Source organism: Hydra vulgaris, chromosome 11 (genome assembly GCF_038396675.1).
Source record: "Hydra vulgaris chromosome 11, alternate assembly HydraT2T_AEP".
NCBI lineage: Eukaryota > Metazoa > Cnidaria > Hydrozoa > Anthoathecata > Hydridae > Hydra > Hydra vulgaris.
This window is the reverse complement of record NC_088930.1, coordinates 41,719,753-41,733,814: the sequence shown is the minus strand read 5'-3', so window position 1 is coordinate 41,733,814 and position 14,062 is coordinate 41,719,753. Positions and strand designations below refer to the sequence as shown.

Genomic DNA, 14,062 nt, shown 5'->3' with positions numbered 1-14,062 from the left:
AACTTGATCTATGACATTAACTTTAAAAGTTTAACTCTATTTTTTACTAAGTCAAAATGCAGCAGATCAAAATCTGTTTAAATTCTCTGTTAATAACAAAATTTCACATTTTAAAAGAAATTCAGTTTACCAAATATTTTGTTTAAATAAATGCTTTCATGTCTAATATGGCTTCTATATTATGAAATAACCCAAAATTTTAAAATTTGTTTTACTAAAGTTTTTATTAGGAGCTTCCTAAAATTCATGGCTGTTTAAATTGTTCATAACATCAATATTTTAAAAAACATTGTGAGAAATATAATAAAAAGTTGTCATTAAAAATGATTTTACTTTGAAGAGTATAAATTTAAGAAAATAAAATCCTAATATTTAAAAACACATTGTAATAATCTTATGTGTAGCGTTTACAGTACATTGCTCTTTGATAAGTGTCTGAAAAATGTAAAATAAGTTAATATTAAAATATTTATATTATTTTTAGGTAAATTTCTTAGAACTAAAATTTTAGTTGTTGCAAATGGAGTCATAAATATTGAGATGACTTCAATAATTCGATTCACTCCTCTGTCTGGTGCACAAGATGAAGGACCATTGTGTTATCTTTTGCAAGTAGATGAATTTAAATTTTTGCTTGATTGCGGTTGGGATGAAAATTTAAGCCAAGATGTTATTGAAAATATTAAAAGGTAATTTAAAGTGTTAATACTTCTATAAAAATAATGTAGTTTTTGAATTTGCTGTAATCATTTCACTCAAAGCTTTCTATATAAACAAAATTTGTTTACTATTTACTTTCTTTGGTCATAAAGACTAGATTCAAGTATTAATTTGGAGTCATTTAGGAAGAAAAAAAACAGGTAGTTTCATAAAATAGCTGTTTTCTGTTTTATATTAAAAGAAATTTGATACCCCATTAAATTTTTACTTGAGGAATCCAAAAATAGCACCCTCAAGACTTGATTGTCACAGGAAATGTCTTGTTTATCCAATTTTGTTCAAAATTATTGACTTTATTGTTGATAATTTTATAATAAATGTAAAATCATGATTTTGGTGGTAAAATGAAGACTGTTCAAAATACCCTTGCCCCTCCCCCTCCCTATCTCCATAGATTTTATTTTTAATGCCTAAAATGAATTAATAATAAATAATTATTAAAATTCAATTTAAAAACATTCTTTTTTTTCAAGTTTAAGTTTGAGAAACAATTTATTTGCAGTATTTCAAATTGATAAATACTTAACTCTTATTTCAAAGTAAGCACTAAAAACTGAGATCTTTTCATGATTTTTAAAATCATAAATCGTAAAACCAAAGATGTTAAAATGTTTTTTAAAACATTTTAACAATCAATGGCTTTATGGTATTATTTAGTAGTTTAAGACTAAAATAGTCATTGACATAGTAAGGCGGATAGTGGGATTTTATTTAAACCCCCTTCCATTTGAGGATTTGAAGAAAGAAAAAAAGAAAGACAAATTTTAAATGCAAAATAGGTAAATAAAATTACAACAAAACTGTTTTAAATGTATTTAATTTTTTTTTTGTAACCAACTGCTTATATTCTCCATTCTAAATCAGAAACGTTGTACTTATGATGTATGTATGTATGTATAATATTGTTGTGGGTGTTGAAATTAGGCGTATAACATTGGCCAAAAGAAGTTTTTACCTGGTCCATGTGGATGTGTGAATCTGACTTTTATATCAAGCTCACTTACATCTTCAGCAATCCCTACCCACCAAAATCCATCATAAAAACATGCAATGTAATCCATTTTTTAAATGTTTAATGAAATCTCTTTATTATGTTTGCTTTTTCAAATGATATCAAATATTTCAATTCATTTATCAATATTTTTTTTTTATAACTTATAGTGTTTGAAGCAATTGGAATAAAATGATGATACATTCTTGTGCCAGCAACTGTTTTTCCACCTAAATATCTTTTTTCTAACTGTGCTTGTGTTTGGTTGATTTCATCTTTAGAAAATAATTTAAAACAAATTCCTTTTGTCTTGGTATTACAAAAGCAGTACATTAAATTAAAATCGTTTAGTGTTGTGAATTTAATAGTCTATAATTAATTCTAAGTCAACATAGAAGGGTTTATTCTTCACATAATAATATGTAAACTAAAATATATAAACAGGTTAGTTTTAGTATACACATAATTAATTCAACAAGGATAATAATAATAAGAATCAGCACATTCTACCATACTAAAATAAAACAAAATAAGTAAATAAGTTCAAATAGTTCAAATATAGTCATTTAAATATTTAGGAGGATTCTGGGATCTTCCTGAACAACAAGGGACTAATTCTTCAATAGAAGTTCCATTAGGATTTTTTTGAGAAAGAGTGGGAAAGTTTTGAGATCTTTTAGGATGGAGAGGCTCTGGTGAAGGAATCATATCAGGTTCATTATAAATTTTTCCACTCTTGTTACTGTCAAACATGAAAGAGACAGCGCTGGTCGGTGACTAGGGTAAAATACTGACCAATAAGGTAGTGTTTCCATTTTTAAAGTGATTCGACAATAGCATAAGCTTCCTTCTCAACAGAAGAATGTTTTTTTCAGTAGGTGAAAGTTTGCAAGAAAAGAATGCAACCGGTTTTTTAGCCTGATTGGCAAAATTGGAGGCATCCAATTTCATCAATAGCTTGTAGAGCTGATTGAGAGATTAATTCTTTCATTTCATTGAAACATTTATTAACTTCAGCTGATAGTGGAAAGGTAGAAGTTAGAGATAAAGGATGAATTTTGTCAGAAAAATGTTTGATGATATGAGAACATACCAAGGACTCAACGAAGAGAAGCACTATCAGTGGGAGCAGGCATTTCAATTAATGGCTTTAAGCGATCTGAATAACATATACTTTATGTATAACCTAAGAAGGTTATACATGAAGTAGACAATATAGACTTTTCTTCATTGAATGTAAACATTGCTTTCTTAGAAGCTTCAAGGAATTTTTCTAAATTGAAATCATGTTTATTTTTAGATGTACCACATACAAGCAAGTTATCAAGATATACAAAGGTGTCTTCTAATTTGTTTTTTTGAATAAACTTATCCATCATTCTTTGAAATTGTGTGTCAGCATTACTGAAGCCAAAAGGAATTCTTTTAAATTGGAAAAGATGTCCATCGGACTCAAAGGCAGTATAATACTAGTCACTTTCTAGGAGAGTTATTTGGTGATAAACGCTTTTTAAATCAAATGTGCTAAATAATGAATATTTTGCAACAGAGTTAACTAATTCATTGATGTTAGGTAAAGGATAAGCATCAAGTAGTGTAAAGCAATTTATTGTTTGTGAGTAATCAATGACCATGCGTTTCTTATATCTCTCATTCCTGGTAACAACTATTTGTGATTGCCAAGGAGAGTTACTGGGTTCAACTATATCTAGTTCCAAAAGTTTTTTAGTTTCATGATCATTGAATGCTTTGTCCTCTGAGTTATATCACCTAGAAGGTAAAGCTATCAGTCTACATTCTGGAGATAGAAAAGGGAAAAGAGTGCTAGATTTCATTGTAATACTATTTAGAGAAAAGATTTTTAAAGAATCTTTTTACCACCATAATTGATATGAAGTCTTTTGTGCAACTGTAGGAAATCTCTACCAAGTATGATTTGTTCGCAAAAGTTGGTTATAATCAAAAAGTTAATATTAGAGTGCTTCATACCAAAAAAAGTGAAGTTAGTTAAAACTTTACCTATAACTTGACAAGATAAGAAAGGATCAGCCATAGAGGCTGTTTTATTAGAAGGGAGTATATTAAGTTTTAAAGAGTAACATAATGATTTGCTTATAAATGTGTCAGAGCTTCCAGTGTCAAGAAGAGCTCTTACCTTGGCCCTAGCAATAAAGATATAAACAATAGAGTTGAGTGAGTTGACAGAATAGCAAGTAATCAAGGCTAAACTTGGTGCATGGAAGTTAGTAGCAGCAGACATGACAAAGTCCTTTGATGATTTGTATACTTTTTTGAAATGTCCTTTTTTACCACAATTGTTACATTCTGTGTCTCTGGCAGGACATGATTGTCGAGGGTGACGTTTACTTCCACAGATAATAGCAAAGTCTGCTAGGCTTAGTAGAAACTGAAGCAAGCTCAGTAATACATTCAGAATGTTTATTAATTGTAGCAACATTACTATACTCTGTATGTGAATACATTTCATTATTTGAGCGTTTTTCAATGAACAAGCTTGATTATAGGCCTCAGTAAGTTTAAGAGTAGAGTTTTCTAGTAGTTGTTGGCGAATATGATGAGAGCTTAGACCACTTGTAAATGAATCATGAATGTATTCTTCACAAAGTTCTGAAGCAGAAACCTGTTTAAAGTTGCAATCTTTACTGAGTGTACGTAAGGCCTGCAAAAACTCATCAATAGATTCTCTGTATGATCGTTACATGAAGCTAACTGATATCTGGAAAATAATTCATTTTTAGGATTTACAAATAAGTTTTCCAGGATTTCTACAGCGCCATCAAATGATTCAATATCAGCAATATAGTCAAACACGGAAGGAGATAAAGAGTTAATGAGGGCCTCTAATTTATCTTCTGTTTGTTTAGTTTTCATCAAGTTTGTAAAAGTTCTAAACCAGTGTGACCATTCTTTAGACGCTGGTGCAGAGTTGGGATTGCTGTCAAATTGTTTCGGTCTTAGATATTTATCCATTAAGATATGAAGAATAAATTGTAGTGTAGTGAATTTAATAGACTATAATTAATTCTAAGCTAACATAGAAGGCTTTATTCTTCATATAATAATATGTAAACTAAAATATACAAACAGGGTAATTTTAGTATACACATAATAAATTCAACAAAGATAATAATAGTAATAATAAAAAGAATCAGCACACATCTAAAATCTGCCCAGTAGTTATTTATTTTAGACTTTCTTGACATACCACTCTTTTAACAGTCCCACCAATACCATCACAAGGGGATTTACCATGACTGGTAGCAAAAAATACCCATTCAGCATTTAAATTAAATTCTTTAATGTGATGACAAAGATTCATAAAGTTTTTAAAATTTTTTAACTGTGCTGCACAACCATTGGAAAAGTATTTTACACTTGATATATTAGGTAGATTTTTTTTTATATATCTAGTTATATCTTTCTGAGTCTTGTAATTAAATCCTGTGTCATAATCAACATCTCCTGAAAGGTAACAAAAAGATTTATGTTTGAGAACTTTTTTCTCTATAAAATAAAGTACAATTGTAAAAAGATAACATTGAAACTCATCCTGAGCAACATATTGATAATTTTCAGTAAAATCTCCTAAAATTGAACATTTATTTTGGGTAAGATTTTCTTTACAGTTTTTCAAGTATCTATTTTGTGTTTTTGCAATATATGAATGAGTGATAAAGCTGTCAATGCTGTCACATAATAAATCATTAAATTCATCTAGTAGCAATGATTGTAATAGTAGTGTTGGACAATTGGTACTCTGCCATTGCTTGAATGCTACATCTTCGACCTCATGGTCCATAAACTCCTGCACTAAAAAACTTTTTAATGCTTCAATATCAGGGCATTGGTTACATTGATGCAACATACATTCTGCATTTTCAAGAGAACAAACAATCAATGCCAAGAATCTTTTATTCTGCCTAATGGCATCAATGAGAGATTTTGTATTTTGGTGATGTATGCATACACATACATTATGAGTACCTGACACATTAGTTGTAATGCACCATTTAGGTTTAAGAGTACAAAACATTGACAAACTGACTTTGATGTTAGGGTAGTCTTTTTTAAATGCAACATGTAATTCATTAAGATTGAGTAGCAATAATCTTTTTTGAACATGTTGGTTTTTCTTAACACAATCTTTTTTCCTGGCATCATTCTTGCAAATTCATAACTTTGATAAAAGTTAATCACTAAATTAATTGTTTCTGGTGAAAGTGGGTTTCCAGTTTTTTTTTCAGACAATGATAGAATTCCGTGCTCATTTTTAACTTTTCTTACAGTTCGAACAAGATACTCAGACACTTCAAAGAAGCTTGATATTTTTGTATACGTCAGTCTCTGAAATTTTTTTTTTTATTTCATACATTAAAATGTCTAGATCATGGTCATTTTTAATGTTGTTTTCAATGTAGTTTTCTCAAACTTTCTTTTTGCTGCAGGCAATTTGCTGTGTTTTGAAAGACTTTAGTTTGACTGGTGAAATTCCAAGCAATTCTGTAGTGTATATAGACTTATATAGACTTAATTTTTTTTTCACTTTTTGATTCCCATTACTCCTGTGAATTCAAATTTTATCAGTTTTTGCTGCTTTTTTGTAACATTTACTTCAGAATTTTGAACCTGGAGTTACATAAACATTATTTTCTTGCAAAAATATTGCAAAGTCTAGGGAAATCTTTATATTACCTAAGAAACAAATTTAGTTTTAAGTTTTTAAAATAACTGAAAATATAAAATTTTTTATAAATAATAAATTGCTTTTCTTTAAATTTCCATATCAATTCTGTTGTAATTATTGTCAGATTACCTTTTATAGTAATTTTTTTACTTTCCTTGTGTGTTCCAAAAGGATTACAACACCTTGTAATTTTTTTCTCAAAATATTTTCCATAGAATTGCTCATGATAACAACATGTAATTCTTATTGAACAATATTTTTCCTTTAAATTTGCTTGCCATATTAATTTTTCTTGTTTTTCACAAGGAAGATTTTTGAATTAAACAAAACCTTGTTTTCTAGAAAATCCAGTTTTGTGGCAATGAATATGAAAACTTTTTCCAATGTCATTTTTCTCCATATTAAATATATGTATTATTTATAATGTTAACTGCTGAAAAAAAATTTAAAAACAAAAAAATCATAATCATTCTTTAAGAAAATACAAACAAGTAAAGTAAAACCTTTAAAAAGGGTGTAATAAAACTTTTGCTTGTTTTTTGATATAATAAGAGGTATAATATAATAAGAGAGCATTCACCGATTTGAATTGAAATAACGAAAATAAATTGTTTCTCAAACTTAAACTAAAAAAGTTTTGTTTTTAAATTGAATTTTAATAATTATTTACTATAAATTCATTTTCAGGGAGATTGGGGGGAAGGGAAGCAGAGTTGGTCAGATGCCCTCTGGCCCTCCCTTGGCCTATGGCTATAAATGTCCTAAATTAGTCAATAAATAACACTATTGGATGTTTTACTCAAACAAATGTTTTAAAAAATATTTCAATTGCTTTCGTTACAAAATTTAAATTTTTCTAATAGGACACAATTTTTAAACGCAAATTGTGATCAAGTATTAAAGAGACTTATTAAAGAAACTGATTCTAATTTTTTTCAGTAGACCTAAGATAAAATAATGATATAAAATATACAAACTTTTTACTCAGGATTTTGGGCCACAGTCTTCATTTTAACTCCAAAAATTATGAATTTACAAGTCAATAATTTTGAAAAAAATTAGATAAACAAGGCATTTCCTGAGACAATCGAGTCTTGGGGATGCTATTATTAGATTCCTCAGGTAAAAATCTATTGGGGTACTAAATTTTAGGAAATTTTTCCAAGCTATTATGAAGATACTATATGTCAAAGTTGCTTTGTAGTCACTTCAGATAATTACTAAAATGCTGAGTCAGCATTATTTCAACTGATGGTAAGTTATTTTTTTAATATAGACTGCAAGTGAGGTAAAAATAAAGAAATTCTGAGACATAAGGGTGTTATGGTCTGGATGATTTCATATGGAATGACCTTAGAGAAATATTGAAATAATTGCAAATTGACTTAGTTAAGTTAATAATATCAACAACTCAACCTCATTGTTATATTTTCTATTCATATTTATAGGAAAGAGAAATCATTATTATGTTTTATTTAACATTTGTTTCTATATTTTATTAAACCATTACAAGTAACAATATTATGTTAAAACTGTGTAATGTTTCTTATTGTTATTCCAACAGATGAATTCAGCACTACAGCATTTATTCCACTCGTGCTTGAGTTTCTCATGCAGATTTAGTTGCTTAAGGAAATAGTTTTGCAATCATTATAGTTTTTCATATTCCCTATGTGATTAACAAATATAATTATCTAAAGGAAACTACTTGTGTTGCAATCTTTGATAATAAATGTTTTTTTGTTGTATTTTTAATACTCTAAACGAGTGTTAGAAAAGATAGTCTGTAGGGAATTAGTTTTGTGACAATCATTACACTCACTTTTCACAAAAATATTTTTAGGACCAATTCATTCACTATTTTGTTTCATTTTAAAAGTTCAGAAATCATTAAAAAATCAAAGTGTTTTTTTAAGTTAAATTTTTTCTTAATTTTCTGATAGAAAAAATATTAAGATAAAAATCAAAAACAGGAAAACTGGTAACAAAAAAACAGCTGTTTCCTGTTTTCCAACTTTGGCTGAAAAACAGCTGTTTTCCGGGTTTCTGTTAACAGGTGTTAGAAACCCTATTGTCATTAAATTTATTCAGAAATATCTTAAATGCTTGAATTTATTTAATTTATAATAATTTTTTGCTTTTAAAATACTGGTATAGTTTTTGGAGCTATGATTAGGAAAATGTGTCTACATGGCGTAATAAGTGCTAGCATTTTTAAAAGTGACAATGACAGTGTCCACTCAAGCATTTTTGAGTGGACACTGTCATTGTCACTGTCATTTTTAAGAAAGGATAATTTCATTAACCTTTTAATTAAATTTTTGTCTTTTTTTCACAATACTTAATTTTATATTTAGTCAGGTAGTTACCTGACAAAATCTAAAGATATTTCTTCTTAAATATTACTTTGGTATTTATATAACAGTTTTTGAAATGATTCAAAGTTAGAGCTTCTAGTTGAAAGATGTTAATGAAATAAAGTATCCCATATAAATACCCCCTGAAATAACTGTAGTACACAATATTTTATTCATGCTCTCAAAGATCCTACTTTTAGTTAATCATATATATTAATGAGCAGCTTAATAGTAATGGTCATTTGTGAGTGTTTGGCACAGAACTCACAACAGCCATCAGACCCAAGTTAATTGCAAGAAAGAGTCACAGCGCTATTTATTATAAGAAAATTTTGAATAAAATTGTATGCAAATATCTACTTAATAAAATTCAAATTATGCTATGTTAAAAGTTATATTAAGTTTTACAGTTTTTCTTTTACTTGAAAATTACATTGTAGCAATATCTCTTTAATTTTGATTTACAGCAATTATTTGCAGTTTTTTAAAGTTATACGGTCTTTTGTTTATTAAATAGTGTTAAAATTTATTAGATTAGTGTGTCTTAGTGGTTCAAATCCTGTTGCTTGCAAAATTCATTTTTGTTTTTTAATATTTTTCAAGTTTTTTTGACATTATATACATAACATGTATAGAGATTATATACTAAATCAAACAAAAGTGACAGAACTTTTAAAATAGCATAAAAATTCTATAAACATCAAAACAGTGGAAGAAATTTTTTGCGCATTTGTCAAGAGAGAGATGCTTATGTTATTAATATGCTTAGGTCTAATTAGTTAAGTCTGCACATTGCATGTTAAACACACATTAAAGAAACAACTTTCTTTTTCATAGGAAAAAAGATCTTACATTCAAACACTTCTTTTCTTCAAAAATAGTTTATGAGGCAAGGGTAATATGCTGCAGATGGTCTTAAAAAAATTTATAAAAGCTTGATAAAAACATAACAAAGATTAAAATTAATAAGCCGTCCTAGTTTTTTTTTATTGAAATTTACAAATTTTGCAATAAGAAGTTATAAAGTCTATTATTCAAAATATTTTTAAGTTTATATCCACATGCTTTTGAAACTTTTTATTCCGATTGTAATTAATGAACACATTTCATGCAGATATTAATGATAAATAGAGGTTCCCGCACTGGCTTTTAAAATTTTTTAAAGGTAGTTGTATTTTAAATTTTTTTCATACCTTTAAAATAGAAAATATGTACAGTTTTTCTATATATATACATATAATTATTTTTCTACTGCTATAAAATATTGGAGTATAGAATAAGTATAGAAATGGAATAGGCCTTCCAAGACCTGTATTTTACTTCCAATCCAACCAATCCAAGACCTGTATTTTACAGGTCCAAACGACTAGTTTTTAAATTGACCATTTAAAATTATTTGGAGGCATAAGTGGCATACTTTGCTTTGGTTTTTCTTCCAAAGTTTAATGAGTTTTTGAAGAATATATTAAATTAATCATTTGGTTAAAAATTTTGTGTTTTTAATGTTGTGTTTTACCATTAGTTTTATTTACTATTTTCTATGTTTCTGTAGACATGCACATTCCATAGATGCAGTTCTTCTGTCTCATCCAGATATATACCATCTTGGTGCTCTTCCATATCTTATTGGAAAGTGTAATTTAAATTGTCCAGTTTATGCAACAATTCCAGTATACAAAATGGGACAAATGTTTCTTTATGACTTTTACCAAGTAAATTAATTTATAATTGAAATAAAAACTAAAACTATTTGTTTAATTTTTTGTTTGATAATATTTATAGATATTTTTAAGTCTTATTTTAATGAAATAGTTAATTTTTTTTAACGGTATTATAATGTAAAGAAGTTAATGTTTAAAAAATCGCACAGTCTTACTGTGACAAAAGTTTAAATTGCAAATACATAAAATATGCTCATTATTTACAAATATAATAAATTCAGCTAAAATTTAAAAAAATTAAAGTTTAAATTTTTATAAAAACTAACTACTTTATTGAAATATTGAAATAATGAAAATATTCAACCACAGAAGAAAAAACTTATCTATTGATTAATACTAGGGTTGAAAATTTCCAGAAATTTTCTGGGAAAATTTGCTTAAAATTATATGCAATACTATTATAATAGTATTTGGACATTCTTTAAAAATTTCAACCAAAAATATAAAATAATAAAGACTCAAGCAATATATACACAGTTTTTAGTCAAATTTTTGTAATCAAGTTTATTAAATTAAGAATAGCGCATTTGTTAAAAGCGCAGTAAAAGTATTACTTTTATGTAGATCACTTTTGTGGAACTTTGAAAAGTAGATGACTTCTGTGTTATTGTGGAGCTTTGAAAAGTATATGTTTTCTGTGTTATTGTGGAGCATTGAAAAGTAGATGTTTTCTGTGTTAACTTGTCTTTTGAGCTTTTGTATAACAAATTTCTAGCTTTTACTTCTCTCAACTACGATGTAAAATATTCACAAAAGAAAAAGTATAAAATCTTTTTTTGAATAATAAATTTTATTGTGTATTATTTTTGTAGAGTGTTTTAATGAAACAAAGATTGTGTAAAGATTGAATATAAAGTTTTAAAAAAAGATAAAAAGATTTTTATGTGCAATTTCAAAATTTTTTTTATAAAAGGTACATGTTATAAATGCGCTAGCTGTATTAGAATAATTTATATAAAAATAACATAAGAAAATTCATTTGATCTGAATATTCAGTAAAATAATAAAATAATTAGCATGGTATGATACTTAAAAAATTCACACAAAAAATGTCTACTTGGTAGCATTGGTTTAAAAACATTTAAACCATTTTAAAGGATATCAATATTTTTTAATTTATTGATTTATGTCAAAAGTGCCCTAGCAAGGTTGTGGCAGTGAGACTATAGTCTTTAAAACAAGTTGCAGAGAAGCGTTTTTTTTCAATAGAGGTGAAATTTATGACCTTGAAATCATTTGTTCTTTTTTTTTTTTTATCAACTATTTGTAAATATTTCAAATTTACTAAAAATGTTTTTTTTAATTTCGGAAAATTTCCAGAAATTTTGGAAATTTTTTCGGAATAGAAAATTTCTTGGAGATTTTCATCACTTTTTAATACTAATGTTTGGTTTTTTGTTTGAATGAAACTATTGTTAGAATTTTTCTTAAACTTTTTTTATTGAAATAATTAAAATATTCAGCTGCAGAAGAAAAACTCGTTTATTGTTTTACTTACATCATAAATGAAAGAAATGTAAAAAAAAAAAAAAAAAATTATTTCAAGCAAAATAATCTTAAAAGCATGTAAATATTTATTTAGACAATGTTAGTTTTATAATTTACATTTGTTCAGGTAAAAAATTTTTTCTTTAGTTTCTATATAATGGTTGATTATATCTCTTGACAGATCAAGTGTTCATTAAAATTATGTACGCCTAAAATAAGCTAGCCTAGACTAGCTTTTTTTTATAGTTGTATATTTTTATATAAAGGGCTCGAATTAATACAAAAAAAATCTATTCAGGGAAAAAAATCTCCCCCTCCCCTTATTCTTGGCGCCGCTTTGCGGTAAAGGATGGGGGGAGCATGCGTTAATATGATATTGTATCTTTTCTACATAAGTTTGTAGTTGTTGTTTTTCTAAGACAATATATTTTTCATAAAAATTTTCTTGTTTGGAATTTAAAATAGCATATGTTACTGTTCTAATTAACAGCTTAAGTTATTTAAAGTTTAAGTTGCAGTTAAAGTGTAATAAACAAGTTATAATGAAGTAATGAACAAGTAACGTATGTAATACTATTATGATATTATTATTAGTATTTGTTTTTACTTAGCATGATACTTAAAAAAGTCAAAGTAAAAAGTTCAAAGTAAAAATGCGAATACTACAATATTTAAATCACTTTAATTAGTTATTGTGTTAAACCACTTTAATTTGATGACAATAAAACATGTATTATTTTAAAAGAGTTGTTATTGTAAAAAGCTATATAACAACATTAAAACAAACTGTTTTATTGTTTTATTTATAACCAAATTATTTTATTTTATATTATATACTATTTTATTTATAAACAAAGTTGTTTTGACAATATAAAGAGCTTGTGTTGATGTAAAACAACTTTGCTGTTTTATTGCTGTGTTTTACAGTTTATAACATAAAACACATTTAAAATAAAAAGAAGTCAAAAAAATAGAATTGTACTAATTAAAAAATTAAAACAATATTGTCATAAAACTTTAAATTTTATATTTGCGCAAAAACATCTCTGTAGACCATACCAGTCTACAATCTATAGGCCAAATGAGTAAGATCAATGCGAAAATTCATTAGATACCACATTTTTCACAATTTATTGTTTCTTGATCTAGCGTACCATTAAAAATTTAAGTATAATTTTTTCATTCAAATGGTTTTTAAGTTGATGTTTTTATTAAATTTTTTAATTTAAATTGTTTTGCAATAAAATATATTTCCTTAAGTTCAAGTATATGCTTGCACCATGTTCTAAATTTGATATTGTTACTGTTGCTAGATATACGGTTAACTTTCAGGAATGTTTCTTGCTATGCCACTGGGTATTATGGATGCCAGTGTTATTAAATTTATAATTATTGAGCGTTAAAATTCTTTTAAATTTTAAATTTTTTTTTTCAATTTGAAATTTCAATCACAAAATTATTTGAATAAGAGAATTTTTGTGAGTCTTTGAGTTAAGTAAATTAAATAGTTGAGTAACTGTAGTAAATTAACTGATTGTTTTGATTTATAATATATTGTTTTGATTGGTAAATTTACTGTTATATACTTCATCCATTCAGTAAATCAAACTAATTATAAATTTAACTATAACATTTAAGTTTATAATATTTCAACATAACTTTAAAATTATTGGCTTCCATGCAGAAATCTAAAGTTTAAATTTAAAAGCACTTTATGTTGAATAAAAATCTCCATACAAAAGAGCAAATAATCATACTTCTATTCAAAAGATAAATTTAGCGTGATGTACTTTATGACCCCTAATAAAAAACTTAGACAAAAAACATAACTTTTAGGGTTGGCCAAAAAAATGCTAAATTAGAAAAGAAAAAAAACAAAACAAAAAAAACAAACAAATTGCGAAAGTATTTTTTTAAGAAAAAACAATTCGCAAAGGTGTGTAAAGCAAATGTGATTTGCAATTGCGATACGCCTAATTTGAGCCCTGATATATAGCTGTATTTTTCATATTTAACCATGTAATGCTTAGGTTTAACCTGATTGATATTAAATTTTAGCACAACTATTATTATAGTTATA

At 26.6% G+C, this 14,062-nt stretch overlaps 1 protein-coding gene across 1 annotated transcript in view; it reads left to right on the top strand.

The window, feature by feature from the left end:
* The first annotated feature begins 474 nt into the window (after nt 1-474).
* The window catches only part of LOC100197697 (cleavage and polyadenylation specificity factor subunit 2), a 79,482-nt gene continuing 65,894 nt past the window's right edge, over nt 475-14,062 (top strand). Inside the window, exons 1-2 of the mRNA XM_065808868.1 lie at nt 475-689; nt 10,326-10,485. Coding sequence (XP_065664940.1) covers nt 541-689; nt 10,326-10,485 — 309 coding nt within the window. The 5' untranslated portion in view covers nt 475-540. The remainder of the gene's footprint in view (nt 690-10,325; nt 10,486-14,062) is intronic.